The 20,118-nt window shown below is 47.6% G+C and overlaps 1 protein-coding gene across 3 annotated transcripts; it reads right to left on the bottom strand.

Annotated features, from left to right (window-relative positions):
• Positions 1-507: 507 nt before the first annotated feature.
• Positions 508-20,057, bottom strand: ZER1 (zyg-11 related cell cycle regulator). Of its 3 annotated transcripts, XR_004499664.1 has the most exons (17): positions 19,483-20,055; positions 15,453-15,716; positions 14,457-14,607; positions 13,727-14,163; positions 12,658-12,834; positions 11,456-11,570; positions 10,814-10,960; positions 10,402-10,575; positions 9,622-9,837; positions 8,945-8,986; positions 8,506-8,625; positions 7,960-8,075; positions 7,658-7,846; positions 6,603-6,700; positions 6,215-6,317; positions 5,050-5,246; positions 508-4,793 (listed from the first exon to the last, which is right to left on the bottom strand). XR_004499664.1 is itself a non-coding variant. In XM_033518456.1 (16 exons), exons 2-16 carry the CDS (start codon positions 15,608-15,610, stop codon positions 4,757-4,759), a joined length of 2,280 nt encoding a protein of 759 aa, XP_033374347.1. In that variant the 5' UTR covers positions 15,611-15,716; positions 19,483-20,057; the 3' UTR covers positions 508-4,756. The 3 variants fall into 3 exon arrangements, 2 of the variants coding, with proteins under 2 accessions (XP_033374347.1, XP_015500165.1); XM_033518456.1 differs by lacking the exon at positions 5,050-5,246 and having other exon boundaries at positions 19,483-20,057; XM_015644679.3 differs by having other exon boundaries at positions 516-5,246.
• Positions 20,058-20,118: the final 61 nt, after the last annotated feature.

Below are 20,118 nucleotides of genomic sequence, written 5' to 3'. Positions count from 1 at the left end.
TACAGAAAGTCTCTTCTAGTAGGTTTCTGAGTGGAGAATCTTGGCTCCTGTGGCATTCCAGCTCAGAATTCCATGCTGCTGGAAGGCTAAGGTATCTCTCTGTACTCTTACAACACTTCATGTTTTCAGAGGCAGTTCAGTTTCACACAAATGCTCCTCCCATCCTGTTCACCTTGCTCCTTTACAGACTCCATAGTGACCACCGAATTAACTGGCACTGAGCCCTTCCAGGACCAAGGTCTTAAGAAGAAAGGCAGGCTGGCCTTAAAGCAGATTGTCTTTTCTTAAGTGCTCAGATCCTGCCCCTTACAAAAGGCAGGCTGTGGAGTGTGAGCTGCAGATATGTTACAGAGTTCAAAGCAATCTGGACATTCAAATGTTGTCCTGATTTTTTTCTCCTCTCACACAATTTCCTAACAATGCTCTCGTTCTCCAAGGCTTTCTTCTGCTGACAAGCAGTATTGTGTCTTTTGGAGTGATGAAAGGCAAAGGCACTCAACAGCATCATCAACACATGGCAGTTCCTTTCATTTTTAATTAAATATATGACAGCAAATGGACCAGTAATGTACCTAAATAAACCACATTCATAGAACAAAGGAAGAAGACACTCTTGAGCACTAGGTTTAATACACTGTGGGTATCCAATGGATACAACAGAAAAGTTAATTCATTCAGAATTGTAAGGAAGCAACAGTTGTGCATTTTGATTTTTTTTTTTCTCAGTTTCACCAGGTACAAACATTTGAACCAGGCCTCAGCATCAGGCAGGTCCATGGACAGAGTAAAAGGAGACACTTGCTCATTATAACTGAGGGTATTTTCATTGCAAAACAAGGAAATACATATTTAGTTAGCTTAAAAACTTTTCTAAAACAAGAAAACAGTTACAGAGAGAATCACTGACAGTTATATGAAATCAAAACAGTCTGCTAAAGCAGAAGTGTTTCAGTTCAGCAGAGTATCTCCCTCATTCCTTAAGTGCTCTCTTCTCCTTCAGCCCTCATGCTGCTTTTCATCCATTCCTGATGACTGTTGCCCTCTGTGCTTCATACACATACATGGTTGTCATGGAGACCAGCTGTTTCCCTACTTTTAATTCTCTTTTTCCAGCACAAGCTGTCCTCTAACACCTGAGCTGTGGCAGACTCCTCCCTAAACAATCTCAAGGAAATGTCTTTTCTATGGATAGTCCCTGACTGCAGAGCCCTCTAGCTCTTGCCCTACTGGTAATAAATTGCCTTCTTCAGGTAATGAGAGGGAATTGACTCACAGCTCCAAGACTTTTCTTCCCACTCATCTTTTGCAGAGACCAGAGTGACAGCAGCAGAAGCCCAGCCAAGGTGACAAGCTGGGTAGGATTCAGTGCTGAAGAGAATCGTTTCAGTAGGAAAGTGCAGGGAAACAGCAGCCGTGGTGCAGATGAATTATCTGCAGTGTTCTGATTGCCACAAGTACCAGTGTGTTAAACTTTCTTGGCTTGGACTAGATGAGAAAGTCTGGTGCGTCTGGGTGTTAAACACCACCCAAGTAGATGCCAATCCTTATGAGCAATTCCTCCCACAGATCTTGTAAAATGGAAGCACTGGTGGGAAGTTGCTCACCTGTTTGCTCTTATCTGCTCCAGAGAACATGGACACCTGGGCACTGCTGGGTCACTGACAAGGGCCACTGGAGGACAGGGCAGCCTCCAGCCAGGAAGGAAACCACACACAGTTCAGGTAGAAGATTCCTTTGTTGGTAGTCTCTGAAGGGACCTACTGAGTTGTGTTCGTGCTCTGCTTGCCAAGCTTTGGAATATTAAAGGAAATGTAGTAGCGAAAACATGAAGAGTCTGAGTGGGCCAACAGCTACTGAGCACAAGGAGCCCCTCTGCAATATCCTTACATGCTGTGAACTTCTCTCCAGCTGGACTTTCATTTGAAAAATAGAACCCCATTCTGGTTTTCTGAGCAGGGTTAGTCACTGGCTGTATAATTTTGTGTGGAGTTGAAGTTTCCTGGCTTGTTCCTTTGATCCAGCAAAGCTGGAAGGCCTGAGAGGCATCCCTGGAGCAGTCAAGCATTTCAGAGTATCCAGCTTCCCCTTTTACATTAAACCTTCATAAAAAGATCTGCCACTTTGCCCTCCCTTCCTTTGCGGAACATTGATGTGATGTCTCTGGGCAACTCTCCTGTTCTGTCCTCAGCTCTGGATCTATGGCACCAGTTAAATCCTTGCCACCAAAAAACATTTTCAGGTCATGCATTATGGCTTCAGTTAGTTACTCAGTTTCAGTTAGGGAAACTGAGGCCCAAACTAGTTTCAGTCTTCCAGTTACAGGAACTGTTTGATTGTGCTCTGGTGCTCAGAGGACACTTTTCCCTCTTTTCTTCTTACTGAAGGGAAAATGTTATTTTTCAGCTCACAAAATCTTGAAGACACTGAAGCTTGCAGGCAAAGCTCAAAAGCTCATGTTACTCTAACAGGGGTGTTACTCCTTTTAATGTGCTGCCTCAGGCATTTTCCTTGCTGGTGGCCTGAGTCAAAATCGTTCACGAGGCTTTCTACAACAGCCCAGTTAGAGTCCCTCTTTCCCCTGGGATAGGTGACAGATTTCAGCAAGCTGAGCTTTTCTGACAGTCTGGCCTGGTTCCACTTATCTCCTTATTGCTGGGAAAATCTTTTTATCCTGATTCGGGCTGAGGTATAGCTTGCTGAGGGTCTGTGAGCAGTGAGCACAGAGGTTACCTTTACAGTGTGAAACAGCTTTGATGTAGTATGGATCTTGTTAGTTTGGGATGCAGCAGGTGAGATTCCAGTAACTGCTCAACTTGTGGAAGCACTGGTTTGGAAAACCCAAACCTTCGGGGTCTCAAGGCAGATAAAACCAAGCCATTGGTTGTTCATTAGCTTTGATGCAATTGTGGCAAAATCTCAGAGTAGAGCCCAGCTGCTTGGCTTGGATTGCAGGGAGAGGCTGGGATCTGCTCCAGCTGAGATAGGAGTTCCTCAGCTCCACTGTCTCCCCAATGTGGCAGCTGCTTTCTGGGGACAAGACTTTCTGATACCTCACATCTGTCATGTGTCCCCTTCTGCTTTACTCCCACCTTGCCAACACAGTCAGAATCTTGAGTGCTTTTTGTCAGTCAGTTCAAGATTTTAGTGGCAGGAGCTTTCACTATATGGGCATTGGAAAGGAAGCAGACGTGGTGGGTGGCACTGCCATGTGAAACAACTTCCCAAGAACAGCAGCACTAAATGGGGAATTAAACAACAAAGCCTGACTCCCCTAACAACCAAGGCTGTATCTGCAGCCCCTCTTAGTTTTGCATCTAGAAGGAAGATTAGCAAATGTTACACAGAAAACAGATCTTGAAATAAGCATCACCATCTCAAAGCTCATAGGGACGCAAATTCTTAGGAAACAGGAATAAGAGAAAAATACATTTCAAAGGACTGCAAAAAAGTATAATTTGTCAAGTTTTGCAAATCTTATGAAAACAATTTAAAAGTGACACAAAAATATATATGTTTGAAAAATACTTAAAAGAAAAAAGTACAGATCTCACAATACCGAAACAAATGACATATGGTTAAAAAGAAAAAAAAAAAAAAAAAGACATTGAATAACACCGTATTGGCAGTAAAAGTAAACCTCTCCAGGCAGTTTATATTCTGTCAGTTAAAGTGTCAGTTTGTGGATCAAGGATCCGTCTCTAACGTGCTCACAAGGACAACATGAAATCTGAGCGTTAGCAGAACCTCATAGCAGCGACTCAAATCTGAGAGCAAAGTGTATGAGGGAAGAGAGCAGCGAATTACTGTGCTCTGAGGCCTGAAATATCCCAGCCTGCATGGCCATGGGCTCATCTTCCTTCTACCAGGCACAACGTCTTCTAAGAATCCCTTCTAAGGGAAAATTTGTGAATTCTCAAAGAATTGTGATGAGCAGTGGGCTATGACATGGACAACTGTACTGCTGAGTACCTGGCTGAAGCAAACCTTGGCCTTCAGCTTCTTGAGCCATTACAGGTCAGGAGTGTTACAGGTGAAGACCAGCTCAGTGGGACTCTCCTCTCACCTGTGTCACACAGGCTGGAGTAATGTGCTGATGGGACTGGGACTGCACTGGTAAGTGCTTCTGGGAGTCTGATAGGAATAGGCCCTTCTGCTTCTGAGAAAAGGGGGAAGATCTTGGGATGGAACAAAAGGTGCTATTTCCTGGGATTGCCTTTCAGAGGGTGCCTGGAGAATCCCTACCTCCAATTCCAGTTGTGCTTCCTGGGAAAGAAGATTATGATGCTACTGGGCACAGCTTGTGATGACACAGGCTGAGGGATGACAGAACAGCTCCAGTCCCTTCCTGGGACTTGCACGAAGGGGCACAGCTGCTCTGGACTAGGGTCTAGCAGTATGCAGAGGGAAATACTCTGTTTGGCTTTGTAGCCCTTTCCCACAAAACAAAACACAACTAAAAAGTTTGGTGAAGGACTGGAATGAAGATGTGTAGCCCTTTGTGAACAAACCTTGTGCCTTGTTGCACAGGCTCCCTTTGAGAGAGAAGCTCTTGTAGCCAAGAATGTATAAATGGTTCTACTGGTCATCCCTGACCTTCTGAGGCTGGGTGGGCTGGCAGATCCTACTGTACTGCCAATGGGGACAAAACAGACCTCTTGACTTTATTGGGAATGTCTTACTTCCAAATGACCCACATCACTGCCTGTCTCCCCACTGAGCAGCCAATGCTGATTCAGGACTGGTGATCTTGCAGACATCACAGGACCTCATGCAGTACAGCAAAAGGGAATTTTCTAAAAAGTGGGAAATAAACATGTCACACTAGTGATCACACAAGGTCTTCAAGCTCATGGTCATTTGAGGCTCTCTGTGTGGTCTAAAATAAAAAGGTTAAAAGATACGTAATGTAATTGTCTTTGTTTTTTGTTCTCTTTTTATACAGAAATCATACACACGGAACTTCAACCTGAAACTTCATAACAAAAAAGTCCACTAAGTTAAGGAAAGCATTTTGTTGTGCAAAAAGTCCCTCCCCCCTCCCCTATTCACCTTCATCTACTGAGGGTCTCACACACACACATAAAGTTTCCTTCCAACGGGCGAGTTGGTAAGAAAGAGTCCTCCCTATGTACAATGAGTTAGAGAGAAGCTGGATACAGTGCTGGCAAGAGGCATTGGGTGATTGCCTCTATCTGGAAGTGTCCATGTTCTCCTCCTTAAAGTTACTGCAGTGCTCTATAACTTTCCTATGGATAAAACAAGGACAAGGAGAGAGGGTTTAGTTTAAGGCTTATTGCACCTCAGCTGTGGGACAGTGAGGTGAGAACTGTCCCGGAGCTGATTTCTGTGTAACTGCGTCCTGTTTGTATCTGAGACACAAACTGTGTCAAAACCAGTGAACTCCACAAAAGCATCTCCCAGCTTGGAATGTCAAGTTATGGTAGTGCATATCCAGATCCAGTTGTGACCATTCACTCATTACCCCCATACCCAAAACCTCAGATGCCTTTAAATCCCACCAGGAAATACACGAATACAAATGTTTGTCCTTCACTGTGCTGTCACCTGTCCCATCCCACACACTGTGTGTAATTGTGACTCTCTTCTGCAGGCTCCAGTTCCCTCCAGCATTTAGCAACCCTTCAGCAGTGGGAATACCTGCTGCCAGGTATGTATTCCCAGATCTCTACCTCTCTCTTCTATTCATCCTGCAGGTATGAAGTTACAGCTGTCACTTTGCCAATGATCAGAAACTGCAGCTGGCCTTTACAACTCTGAAAGGATGACTCCAAAGAAAGGTATCATTGCAAGGCTGATGGACTCTGAAAAATGCTCTCTTTTTATGTAGTTGGCAGTTCAGTGACAGGCCAGCATGATTCTGAAGACAGGTAGCCCACCCAAGTACAGGGAAAAGTGATAACTGGGGACTGCTGGCCTAAGAACTGCAATTAGCCTTGTGGCTCCCTTGCTCAACAAGCCAATCGACAACCCAGATGCCTGGCAATAATCTGTGGGTACTGCCCACCTATAAACATCTCTTGTCTTCTGTTTTCAACCTCTTTTTCCTCTGCTTCTCCTGTGTTCAATTCATACCTCTCATACACATCACTATGGGCCTTGCTTTGGTCACCTCACATTATGTGGAAGTATTAAAAACTAAACTAAGGCAAACTAAACTAAACCAAGAGTTTGTGATAGTGCACTAGTGTCCTACCGGGCCATTTCCTTGGTCTCTTGTCGTGCTGAGGCCATTTTAATCATGTCCTTCAGGAGAGGAATCCCACCTTCTTTGATCAGCAGTGGGCAGTACTTGTCAGCTGCAAAGAAAAGAATAAATCAGGTCCTTGTGAACCCTCACAAGAGTGGTACAAAGGGTGGCAGGAGGGGAAGGAGAAGGATCAAAACAGTGAAGCAATTTCCTACCCACCAAGTCTAATTTGGCTGTATTTGGCTGTGCTGCCTGGACACTCCTGCATTGTTCAAAGAAGGTTTTCTCTACCTACCTAGCTTAATCTCAGAAGACGTTTTCTGCTGACAGCCTCAGGTCCTCCCCCCCCCAGCTTCTACAGTGCAGGGACTATGATTTCAAAAAGAGAACTTACGGTAGACAGAGACCAGGTTATAGAGTGCCCAGGTGGCCCAGTGCTGGCTGACTGGGGAGATCCCTTGTGGAAGAAGTCGAAGGATTGGTTCAAATGACCTGCATAGAAATATTACAGAAGATGTTACAAATCCAAGAGCTACTTCTTTCAGCACCTTTGCCACTCACAGCAATACAAACTCTGCACATAGATACCACAGCAGTAAATCCACTGGCATGTCAGAGATTCTGGCAGTAATACTAAGTCAGTGTCCCAGGACAGTGCTGGCAGGACTACAGGCCCCACCACTTCAGCACAAACACACTGCTCAGAGAAATAGCTGCAATGAAGGCTACTGAGCCCAGGAACTGATTTCCATCCTCCATTAGGCATTTCCTCACAGGAATTGAAATTCAGCAGCACTGATCAGTTTGAGGAGGGACAGAGCCAAACCATACCCAGGCAAAGCTGGCTGCACATGTGCAAAGGTTGCCGTGTTTCTTTTGACAACAATACTATACTGTCTCTACAGTAAACAGGCACTGGAATGCCAGTTCTGGATCCCTGCCAAGCACCAAGGGAATTCTGAGTACCTGATACCCTCTTACAGGAAGGGGTTTAGAGGATTCCAGCAGTTGTATTAACCTTTGAAGGGATTTCTGGTAATTGTGTCTAAATATGCCCCAGAGAAGAGTGAAAGCATGTGACTTTGGGAAGCAAAGGACAGCAGAAGGACAGCAGTATCAGAGGAAAATGCTCAGGCAGTCCCAGACAGACCATGGTTTTCCTGAACTATTCCATTTCAGCAGAAACATGCAGGAGGAAACTTTGCTGGGCTGCCAAACTTCTCCCATAGGAATTGTCGGGTAAGGTGTCTAATTTCAATATCCTATGTAACATGTTTCAAAGGAAGATGTAAAACCCTCACTAAAGAATATGTCCCTGAAGATGTTTCTCCTTCACTCTGAAAAAAGCCTCCATGCTAGGCTCTCTCTCTTCCTTTCTCTCTGTAGGTGTTTCCTTCTTGTGACAATCCTGGTTCTTGTGTGAGTGGGCAAATCTTTTCCATTTCTCACCTGTAATTGATATTTCTCCTGGAGTTGATATCCCAGCTCTGGATGGCTGCCCACATCCTCTTCACAACTTCCTCTCTGTGAGGCTCACAGATCCCCCAGGCCTCTGGACCATCAAACATGATATGGGAGAGCACTCCACAGGCATTATAGGACACCTCAATCCCATCAGCTTTGCTCTCCAGCAGGTTGCTGCCAAGAGAGAAGAGATCACTTAGAACTGCTGATGCAGTAAAGATTCACAAATCTCCAGGTGGTTCAGGAGAAAAGATCAGAGCCCAGCTGGTTGCCAGCCAGGCACTCACCTGAACACACTGATGAACTGGGAGGTCATGAGCTGCGGGCGGAGCTCCTTCACTTCTGCCACATTGCCCAGGAGACCCAGCATGTTGCGGTGCAGCTCCTGTTTCTCTGGGAACTCCTGGCCAGGCAAGGAACAGGATTATACACAGGCAGGACTCTGGTGATGCTGAGAACAAGCCACCCTAGGAAAAGGCTGTACAGTGCATCTAGAAAAGCTCAGTATTTTTGGGTAGTCAGCAGTGGCTCCTTGGCAGGTGCCAAACGGTGCTAAAGGTCTGTGTGAAAAGGGAGGATCAACAAAGCCCACTGTACACTACTGCTCTGCTTGACAGGACTGAGCAAAGATGGGCAAAGGGGAAGATGTGTTCACTGCAAATTTCTCTGTTCTACTGGCTGGGTGGAATGATGTGAGAAAGGAAAAACTTACACAAGCTTTTACTTTCCTGTTTGTGAAATGTAGGAAGTAATGCTGGGAGAGGAGCAGAACCAGGAGTCCTGCATTTCCACTGCTCCTGTCAGCATCTCTCCAGAGACAATCAGACACTTACTTTCAAGCACTCCAAGAACAGTTTCATGCCACTGTAGTTAAGGAACATCTCACAGTTATCTGGGGTCTCATCAGTGATGTTCCAAAGGGCACTCCAGGAGAACTCCATCACCTGATCACACTGTAGGGAAAGGGGCAGAATCAGAGCCTTGCAAATGCAGGAGCCTGGTGAAACTAATCACCTCTTTCCTGTCTGGCATCACCCTGGATGATTTAGAGGTAAGAAAACCTTGTTGTTCACTTTCAGTTTTTTGTTTAATATTTTTGCATCCCTGTCACATTCCCCTGCCCTCACCCTGGGACAGGGAATTCTGCAGCACCAGCTGAGATGTCTTGTGTTTGTTAGAGAAGCTGAGCTGGCACTCTGGGCAGATCTCCATGCCTAAATCAGACTGAAGAGAAAATCCTCTATGCATATATGTTTTTTGGGAAACACTCACCGTTTTATCAACCAACTTCTTCTGAATCAACTTTAGCATTGTCTGTGGGCAAAGAAAGGGAAAGAGTGAGAAACAGTTCAAAAATTGTGGAGCCAAAACTTAACCAGCCCTGCAGTATCACAGTTATTGCCAATTTTGATCTTTTGCAGAGAACCTATTTGATGTATCTTCTCTAAACCAGTGGGACTGTGTCATGTTCCAAGTTGCAAGTATTCACAGAGCTGAACTATCCACAGTCCCTGAGCTGTTGAGATTGCAGCTGACTCAGTTTTGAGCTGTATGACAAGGTCTGAGATGCAGCATAACTGTGCCAAAGCAACAACCTTTGCAGTCCTTGGAAAAGGCAAGGGATATGGGTTGATTGGGAAATTGATGCAAACTTGGGGAGAAACACAAGGAGACAGTCACAAGCTGGTATCAGATCTGGAAATAACCTAATGTGGTGAGGTTACAGTCCCCTCCTGCCCTCACACCAGCCTGTCTCTGAGATCATAACTTCCAGAGTTGGTAAGCAAGTAAAGGGGTAGGTTCCGGGAAAGGTCAGCATTGCTGGGACACTGTTTCCCTCCTGTGATATTGTGAGGTTGGATCATGGCTGGAGGCTTTTGGTGGACACCTGTAAGGGAATTGTCCTAGCCTGGGTTGGGGATAAGTAGACACCTTGGGACCATACCAACCATGACAAACCCCATCTTGCCCACAGCTTCTTTGTGGTCGTTGTCCACCTGGCAGACCAGGGCATTGCAGAGGTGCACAGCGATGCGCTGGATGGACTCATCCTGCCGGCTCTGGTTGAGAATGCTCAGCAGCAGCTCGTTCACTCGGCGGTACTGGAACTCCAGCTCCTCGGGAATGCTGAAGTTACACAGCGTCAGGCAGCAGTTCCGCTGCACCTGGGGCAAAAGGAACCAAACACTGGGCCAAGAGGCTACAAAAGCACAGACCCTACCATCTCATGTTTCCTTGCAGCTTGCTATTGAAAGCATCTTCTTGCCTGACTACAACTGAGATTGGTTACCCTCTGATCTAGTGCTGTGCTTTAGACATTCTCAATGACTGTCACTCCAGTCTCATGAGGCCACCCAATTCTCCAGGGCCCATTGCTTTCCAAGCCAGCTCCTCACTGCCTATTGGCCCTCTACACAGCTGACTTCCAGTACAGAGATGTCTCTTTGTGTTGACTCAACATCCCCTTTACCCACAACCATTTCACTCCACAGTCAGTGCCAGGTATCCGTGTGTCACATACACCCTTTGACCACTGTTCATGGATAAAAAGGAGAGCCCTGTTTGTAATCCCCACTGGTGAGTGGAGACCAGGAGCAGAGCTGGGCAATAACTTCTCTGTCTTGTTTAACTCCCTGCAGGCAGAGGAAACCCAAATGCTGACACCATGCTAAAGAATTGATACAGGGAAAGAGGACTATGGGAACCAAAGGTGCCTGGGCTGCTCTTACTGTGACCTCCTGGTAGGACTCCATGCCGTTCAGCACCACCTGGATGACCTGGCGCCGCAGCTTCACGCTCTGCTCCATGCGGTACTCGGAGTTGGTCAAGTAGAACAGCGCGGCGCTGCCCGTCACCTGAATGTTTTTGTCATCCTTGTGGCACTTGAGGGCTGTGATCACCAGCTACAGAGAAGCAACATGGAGCTTCAGTGCCACAGACTTGCTAATTCTTGGAATGACTGTTACAAGCCTGCAAGGAATGTGTGGCCCAGGCATTGCAGCAACGTGCTTAGTAAATTAAGGTACCCAGTTCCACTGCGCTACTGGAACTTTCTCTGGAATGGCCTGATACAGTGTCCCAGGGTGGAAAAACAGACTGGGAGTGCAAAATTCCCCATGTCAGGGTGAGGCCAAAGCTTACCTGGAGGGCTCTCAGCAGCTGGCTGCAGCGCTCGATGCGGGCAATGTCGAAAAGCAGGTTGATGGCCCGGGAAGTGATTTCCGGCCGGTGCTCGGTGTAAGCCTCAATAGCATTCAGGACTTGCTCTTCATTCTTGTCTCCACTCACCTGGTATGGAGCAAAAAAGAGTCAGGGGAGAAATTATGAAGGAGGAAAACCAACATGAGAAGGAAACTCTGAAAGGTCAAAGGGTATACCTTCCCTCTCCCCTGAGAGTAGGTTCAGCCCACGATGAGACAGAGGTTGAGTAACTTTACAGTCCAGAGGGATGAGGAAGGGCACCTTTGGGGCAGGAGGATGCCATTCAAAAATAGGACTCCTACTGTCTTAAATTATTTTCTGTAGTCACAGATATCCTTCAAGCAGGATGGTTTTGCCATGCTTTTCTCCAAGGGGCATGTTTTTCAACCCTTATAAAAACTATGTGGGGTACAGATCTTGTTTTCTGGCAGTTCTCTTGCATTATAAAGTAGTTACTGAAAGCTCAGAGCTCAGTTGTCACACCCAAGACCCAAAGAACTCCACTCCACTGGCAGCCAGTGTTCTCATGTTCTTTCAACTTCTAGCAAGTTCTTACTGCCAATATTCCTGCAGCCTTCTTACCTTGTAGGCTGGAATATGGGTCAGGCGGCAGAGGGATGTTTCAAAAAGGCCCAAGAACTGCAGTGGTCGTTTCAGACCCCGGAAGGGAGCAATGCTGCTCTTTGCTGGCTCAATGCTGGGGTGAAAAAACAAGAGATTGCTCATGTTGGTACTGTGTTTCTTCAAGTGTCTCCTGCCACAGAGATGGCTGTCAGCCCTCCATTCACTCTGACTGTGTACTGCTTCATACCCAGACTGGTAAAAGTTACATTTTATACTAGGCAGCTGCTTATCAACATAACTAAATATTCATCCCAGATGATCCTGAATGAAAGGTGAATGTGCTGAATGGAACTAGCAGGAAGAATTATTGCAGACAGGATGCAGCTTTCCCAGGTAAAATTTGTCCTGGAAATTCACTACTTGGGGTGAAAATTTCATCTTAAAGGGCTGTGGATTTCACTCATCCAATGTATTTGTAATGTGATAGACATACTAAGTCTGCTTCTGTGAACATGCAGAACACTGTTTTTGCTGACACGTTCCTTATTGACCAAGAGCCAGTGGATTTTCATCAGCTCTAGTGAAAAGGAGCCAGTACTGGTTCACTTCTTTGCTTTTGTACAGCAAGTGCTTAATAAGAGGGCAGAGCTCCTGGCTGATATGGAAAACCAGACCTCTAGGTATGCCTCTACTGAGGCACCAGGATTTCCAAGGGTTGATCTGCCTAATATCCAGGTCAAATCTGAAAAGAGGCCTTTAGATTACAAGCTCCTAAACCACTCAGTCTTCCTATGGATGCTGATGTACTGACTCAGTATATAAATGTTCTGTCAGAAGAGCCTGGATTTCCTCAAGGGTAAGAGTATTTTGTGTAGGAAATGTGTAAAGGGCTTTGGAGTCCTTTCAGAAAAAAAAATCCTGCAGGAGATCCCTGGGAAAATGTGTGTAGAAAAGAACTGAAATACTTCAGATATGCATGGCAGGCAGATGGGATGAATTCTTTATTACTCTTACAAGTCCTTACATGTGTTGCATACAGCAATCACAGCTGATTCTCACACCAGTCTCTACTGTCAGGGGAACCTGGCAAGAGTTGTATCCTGCTTTTTAGTACTGATTAGACCTACAGAATTGGGGAACTCAGAAGAGGGAACTGTTCTTAATTCATCTTTGACTGATCTATCCATCCAAGCAGACCTCAGTAATTGCTGTTCCCTTACCTTGTCTGGCCCATGTTCTCCTCCATGCTGGGGATAGTGCAGTTCTCCAGCATGGTGTGCCCTGAGATGTCGAGCGAAGTGAGGTTCACCAGGTTTTCCACAAACAGGTTTAGAACCCGCCGGGTCAGCTTGAACTTGTAATAACTGGACAGATGGTCTCGGGAGATATCCAGGTGCCTGAAAATGATAGAGAGCATCTCACAGCCTGGAAAGCATTAGCTGGGGCTTCTGCCTCCCTACCAGAGCCAAGTGTGATTATTATTTATCATTGTTTCCTTCCCAAGATACAGGAATGTGGTTCTGTAGGCTCTGGCAGCAGCAGCTGGCCCTGTGTCTAATCAAAGCACACAGATATCTGGCAGAGGGCTACTTGGAATGGACCACAGTGAATCATCTGGCCACACATCACAAAGGAAATTGCTTCAGGCTCAGAAACTGCCTTTTCAAACTCCATCACAGCAACCACCTGAGCATTTCTACCTGGAGATTATGATGCACCAGAGGATTTGTGCATCCCCAGAAATGTATCTTGCCTCATCCCACAAATTAAGTTACACAGGTTTTAGACTGCTCCCCCAGTCTTAAAATTTTTCCACCCCACGTTATCACAATATCCTGATTTCTTTCAGGTATTTAAATGCTTAAGCTTTGAGGAAATCTTGCTGCTAAGGGAGTGGTGGAAGTGAGTGTGAAGGTGGGGTTCCTTACAGCACAGAGAGACTTTGCTGGCTCCTACCTAAGACTGGAGCCAACATCCCACTCACAAAAGTGTCTTCTACCTGCTGCACACCCAGTGGGGGCAATGGGGATCATGTGTGTTATTTGTTCTAATGGGAAGTTTCTGCTAAGTGGCATCTTCTTACAAGCAAAATTCAGGCTGGCTTTAGACGTGTCAGATATGTACAGTGATGAGTAGATATTTAGAATGAGTGAACCTATTCACAGGAAGGTTTATACACTGAACCCAGCAGCAGGTGCCTCTCTGATAGCAGGCAAGAAGACCATTCCTGAAAAACCATTCCCTGTATCAGCTGCAGAAGGATAAAGAAGGAAGAACAGATCTGCTGACCTGAGCTTGCGAAGCTGTGCAATCACTTGTATGTGCTCTTCTGAAAGGTCCATGTTGTAAAGCACTAAGGAAACCAGACTGTCCTTCCACTGGGTCAGGAATCCCACATCATTGAGCTGGATCCCAGAAAGGTCGAGAGCTGCAAGGGAGGCCAAGGGCCGCAGCAGTGTCTCCACATTTACCCCCTCGATCAGGCGGCCTAGGTTCAGGATGCGCAGGCGGCTGAAGCCTTCAAAAGTAAAGTCCTTGACCAAGACCTGGCGAGTGGGGTTCACCAGGCAGTCGTCCTCACAGCCCCCGGGGTTCTCCTCCTCGTAGAAGATATTGCAGCAGCCAAAGAGGCTCAGAGAGATCAGTGTGTGGCTGAAGCTCACCAAGGTTTGCAGACTCTTAGCTGTCAGCTTCTCACAGTTAGTCAGGTAGAGCTCAATAAGATCCTGAAAAATGGGAAATCAAGATTAGAGGTATTTCACAGGAAAAGTGCCCACCCTATTTGCCTCACACCTCCCACTGGGACAGCCTGAATCCACGTATCACCCAACTTGACCAGGGTCCTATGCCATTCCCAACAGCAGCTTTGGGAGCTGAGAAGAGAGAAGCTGAGGTTAGTCCAAAGAAAGCTTGGACAGTGAAGGATGGAGCCTCAGGAATCTCTGGGTGCCTGGGATTTTAGCTGGTGCCGGTGCAGCAGTGTTGCTACGTGATTTGGCAGCTGTCAGTGCAGCCCCACCTGCTTCCTGATGGCCTCCAGGTCCTGGTCCTGCACGATGTGTTCCCGCAGGTGGATCCGAGCTAGCCTGGTGCTCCGTGGGTCTGAGAAGAGGGTGAAGAAGCTTTCATGGGGTTCAAAGATGCTGTCTGTCTTCACCAGCTCCACATACCTGTGTGGGGCAATGGTGTTAGCACAGCACAGGCTCAGGCACAGCTCTGGCACCTGTACTGATGACAAGGAAGTGTGACAGACCTGTGAGTACAAACCCTCAACCCCATATCACCCAGATTGGTCTTTGGGGCAAAGGAGCTCACCCACCTCTTCTGGCACAGAACCAATGATCCATAGGAAAATCTTGGGCAAAGATTTGTGAAAGTCTCTTTGTGTGTGAGCAAATTGGATTCTGGAAAGCACAGACTTCAGAATTTTTTCCCTAGCTGTTTAAACTTAGTAATTTGATTCTTTTTTTTTTTTTTCATTTTTCAGAAAATTAGCTGGCCAAAATTCTTTGCCAGATTTTGTGGGCACAAGTTCAGCCAAGAGAGACTGTGACAGCCAAATTGCATAAACCCCTGGAAAGAGATTGCTTTATAAAACTATGGGAGCAACAGCCTTAAAATTTAACATCTGTTAGCACTTTGCACTCTTATTTCTCTGCTTGGACAGAGTGTTGTAATGCTTCAGTGATAGGAAATGGGAAGGCTTCCTTTTTGCTCATTGACATTCTAGGAAGAAGCAGTGACTTTCACTCTGGGTTGACTCTTTTCATTTCCCTTTTTACAGCATCTCACTGAGCTCTGACTAACTTGGAAAGGGTGATTACCCTAAGAAATTAGAATGACAGCAGTACAAAAAGGAACACTTCCTTCTGAAGTTCATGCAAACCCTTATTTGCCAATATGATCGATTGGAAAAATACAGCCCTATGAATTCTTTCCCATAGTTATTTTTGGAGAACTATACTGCCCCTTCTCTGAGCTCCCAGCTCTTTCCCAAACCAGGCCTGAAACGTACTCATTGACAAGTTTGTCACAGATCTCGCTTGGCAGGAAGATGTCGGGATGGAGCCGGAGCGTTTCGTTGTCCAGGAGGTAGCAGAGAGTCCCCTCCAGGTTGCGAAGGCAGTAATCAGTACACAAGGTCATCAGCGACTCAGGACTGTCAGATGCCATCTTGAGGGAAATTATGGCAAGGGGAAGAGCAGAAGGAAGCTTTTGATGCAGGAGATCCTTCCCTCAAATGAAGTTCTGGGATGAATTTATGGGGCCATCAGGACAGCTATAAGCAGAGAGGGGAAAAAAGATGCATTGAGAAAGGCACAAATGCAAGTGTCCCACAAAGCTGTCACACCAGCAGGATGCTTGTTTTATTTATCAGCCCATCACTTGCTGACCTCAAAAGGACCTGCAGCAGTTTGGCCTCTCCAGCAGTGTGCCCTTAATTACTTGGTATTTCCACTCCTAGGGAATACCGTGGGAATGAGTTATTGTGATGTGTTTGGAAATGAGGCTACACAGCAAAATGTTTCTTCATTGCAGGGTTATCTGGCTGACAAAGGCCCTCAGAAAGGGAAGTGGTAGGAGCCACATTGCTAGGTTTCCTCCAGAGTGGGTTGGATAAACCAGCAGAACATTTCCTGTCAGCATAACCCTTTGTATTGGCACTGGTGGGATCTGTGGCCCCATATCTCCTGCCTGTCATTCTCTTTGCCAGCATTCCAAGTCAAGTCTAATTTTCAAGCTCAGTGTTTCTCTGTTGTGCCAAGCCAGAAGCTTCATGTAAGCTCTTGAACTAGAATGTGAAGTGGATCAGAAGCCAGAGGGAAACACACAGACTGTTGTGGGATCCCTATGAGTGCAGTGTAAAGGCAAGGATTGTGATTGTGCTGGACACCTCTGCATCCAGCTCACCCTCACCATCCCAAATCTGTCACAAAGAGTGACTAAACTGGAAAAAGGCAAGGTGCTTTTGCCCTCTATTTTTCAAAAAGGATAAAGGATGATTGAGGCAGACAAGTGGGGGAAGCTATCCCTGTTTTCTGATTTGAAGCTACTTGGCTGCTCTGGTATCAAGACTTGCTCACTGGCAGGCTTATCAGAAAAGTTAGCTGGGAGAGCAACAACAAAAATTCACTTTCAAGGGGTCAAATCACATTATATGCAAACCTAAGATTTTCTAAGTATTTCCACAGACACGAATGAGTTGAAATGTTTATTTTTGATATAAAACCTATGTCTTATGAATAAGTCTATCCCTGCTGGCCCTGAGAATACTGATGCTGTGGAAGTAGTTGTTATTCTCTGCACCACAGCTGAGCAGCCATTGCTAGAGAAGCTGTTGCAAAATGTCCTTAACCATATTCCGTTTTTGATCTTTATCCTGCAGCTGCAAATAGCAGGACATTTGTGTGTCACCAGCTCTCTGCTTCTCTAAAGCCTCTGCTGCTCTCTCTTTCCTTCTCCTATGGTATCAGTACAAGACAGAAGAGTTTAACTCCCATTCCTCAGCTTAATCACTCTAAAAGGTAAAAAACCCCAAAACCTCAGCAATCATAAAAATCATACTTTAAACTCTTTCCAATCATGGTGTTAAGGGTGGAACTTGCTCTTTTGGTCACTGAGTGCTGAACTGGGAGTCACAAGAACATAAAACTGACTTCTCAATAGTGCCACAGTATCTCCACTCAAGTGCATGTGGTCCCATCAACGAAAATGGAGGGTTTTCAAAATAGATAAAAGAGGAGCTCCAGAACCACAGTTCTCACCTTTGGAGTTAAGTAAGGTGAGAAGTCAAGGTTGAAATAGCCCACTGAGTGCAGAGTACTGTCTTCCCTGGCTGGGAGGTCCTGGCAAAGGGAATGCAGGTGGGAGGAAGCTGTCCTGTGTCTGCTTTAGAGATGAATCAGCCTCACCTCCAGAACAAGTCCCTCTTGCAGATTTTGCCTGAAGCTTGCTGGAGAGAATCTTTCCAGAAAGGCAAGATTGACAGGAAGATCTAAACCAGCTGGAAAGCGTGTTCTGCTGTTCCTACCGGTTCCCCTGTGCCATCAGACAGGAGGTCCCTGCAGCCAGTGTTCTTCCACTGTTTACTACCAATGGCCAGAGAACTCGAAAACAAATTCCCATTGACAATCTATTGTCACGTGCAGTTGGAAACGGCCAGTGCTTGGGACTTGTCCAAGCAGCTCAGAGCACCAGAGGGCAAGAACAGCCTTCCTGTGGCTCTGACAAGCCTCTGTTCCCTCTCTGCTGAGACCAGCACAATGCAGCCGGTTGATCTCAGCCCTGAAGAAATCAGCTGCCCTTTAACTTCTGAGCTCCCCGTGATCCACCAACACAATCCCATGCAGAAGTTTAATATCAAGAATGGTTAAACTGTCCCAGTGAAATAAGACCAAAGAAAAGCTTTCATCATCCTGATTTATTACAGCTATCTGAACAGCTGCTGTAACCTTTTGTCCAGGACACAACACAAGCTGGCCTCTCCCTCCTTAGACTGAAGACATGACACCTCAGCAGCACAGAGGGGAGTGTCAATAGCTGCCCTGATCAATACCGTCTCTATTTATAACCTCAATGTTTGACAAAAAGAAAAGAACTGGAGAGGCTGAAAAATCATTAACATTTGTCTAACTGTTCTCCTCGGGAAGCTTCACACAGGATGAAGCTGCCTAGTGACAGCCACCAGTGCTTTTCCAGCAATGAGCTGCCTGGTGCCATGTGGCTTTTGAGTTAAATACATGAAAGATGCTGAAAATTCAAGAGCAAGAACCGAAAAGTGACCAGAATTTCATCTGCCAGTATTTTTTCCAATTTATTTCTCTGACAGATTTGCTTCCACCTTAGTGCATCAAGGAATTGAGTTCCTCAGATCTTCAGGAGCAGGCACACAAAAGCCCTTTCTATGGGCACACAGCCCTGTCTGTGCAGTAACAGCACCCTCCTGCCATCCACAGACCCAAAACCAGGTGCAGTACAAGCAGCTCTACTTACTTCATCCCCAGGACCTACCAGCTTCTTTGCAAGTTTTGCTTATTTCCAGGCTGCACTGGCACGTGAGGCTCAGGCCCCCTCCTGGGGCTGCCAGTGCCAATATCCTCTTCCTTGGACTTCAGACCGATCATCTCTCCCAGCCTCTCTCCAGGCAGTGCCCAGAGCCAAGCCTGACTCACTGTGGCTCCACGCCAACCACACAACGTTTACACTGTTGCTACAAAAATGATTGGCAAAGCTGACTGTTCCAGCATCAGGGACTCATCCAAGGAGAGGGCAAACAATGTGCACTGACATGAGCTGATTACAGCGACTTCAGAATTACAAATGTAATGTAAATGCAGAGTTTGGCACAGGTTATGCTCTGAAGGGAAACTGCACTGTCACTTTAGCTGGCATCTTGCAGCTGCAAATCACTGTGATTTTATTAATGGATGGGTCATCACTGCCTTTATGGGGAAACACCATCGCTTCTTACACTAGGGAAAGTAAGTAAGAGGAGATGGAACTATCCTGTCCTGCTGGAACTAACTGTCCCAGCAAAGCCTGCAACTCCTCCAACTCCCAAACTTGTCAGCCAGCCAGACTGACATCGTGAGAGAGACACTTGCCAGGGAATGTGTTGATTTTTGTACCTGCCTGCAGTAAAGATGCTCCTTCGGCTCACTGAATTACATCACGGATTTTCATTCCATAGGTCACCTGCCCAAGAAGACTACCTGGAGTCCCTGGTCACGGCTCTCTGGGCACTGGGACTCAATCAGCCCGCAGTGCTCTCCATCAACCCCGCGGGCAGCGCTGGCCCCCGAACCCGAGCCCTCCCTCGTCCCCTAGGCACTCAGAGGTCACCTCGCCGGGCAGAGCCGGAGCTGCTGCCGCCGGCCGGAGCGCTGCCCCGCGATGCCCGGCTGCTCCCGGCAGTCCCGGGGAGAGGATGGGCACAGCGCCAGGGGCACCGTCCGGCAATGCCGGGGGCGGCGGTTCCTCCCCCCGCGCGGGCGGGCAGGCCCGGTGCCCCCGGGCCGGGCTGGGGACGGAGCACCGGTACTCACCTAGCGCCATGGGGGACTGGTCCCGGCTGGTCCCGGCTCCCCGGGGCGGGCCGGGGTCCGCGTCCTGCTCGGGCCCGCACCCCCCACCGCAGCCTCGGCTGTCAACAAACCCGCCGTCACTTCCTCCGCCCGCGCCGGAAGCGCCACCGAGTCCTTCCCCGGAAACACCGGCCCGGCCGGAACGCTCGGTCAGCGGGGACCCGGCGGGCACGGGGACGTTCAGTGACGTCACAAGGCCGTGACGGCACGCGGCGGAGGCACTGACGCCACTGCGCGGGGCAGAGCTTAGGACGGGTCGGCACAGTCCGGTCTGTCCCTCGCTCGGGGGCCGCGGGTGCCGCCACTGCAAAGCCAGGGTTCCACCTCGCTCCTCACTAGGGGGAAGCATTCCCGCAGGCCCCGCTCACGGTTGCCATTCGCGTGGGCTGGAGCGGGCCCGGGACAGCGCGACACCCCACGGGTCTGCTCAGTGCTTGGGGAACCGGCTGCTCCAGCCCGCGGGGTCTCTCCTGGCGCTGGGTGCCTGGGGAGGGACCCACGCCGTGTCCCGCAGGCCGGGGGCGCGGGGAGCCGGGACCGGGCCCGGGGAGCTCCGCGAGCGCCCCGAGGCGGAAGGGGGCGGGGCTTAAGGACCGT

The sequence above is a fragment of the Parus major genome, chromosome 17, assembly GCF_001522545.3.
Source record: "Parus major isolate Abel chromosome 17, Parus_major1.1, whole genome shotgun sequence".
Classification (NCBI taxonomy): domain Eukaryota; kingdom Metazoa; phylum Chordata; class Aves; order Passeriformes; family Paridae; genus Parus; species Parus major.
The sequence above is the reverse complement of the archived record's forward strand: the minus strand, read 5'-3'. Positions and strand labels throughout refer to the sequence as shown.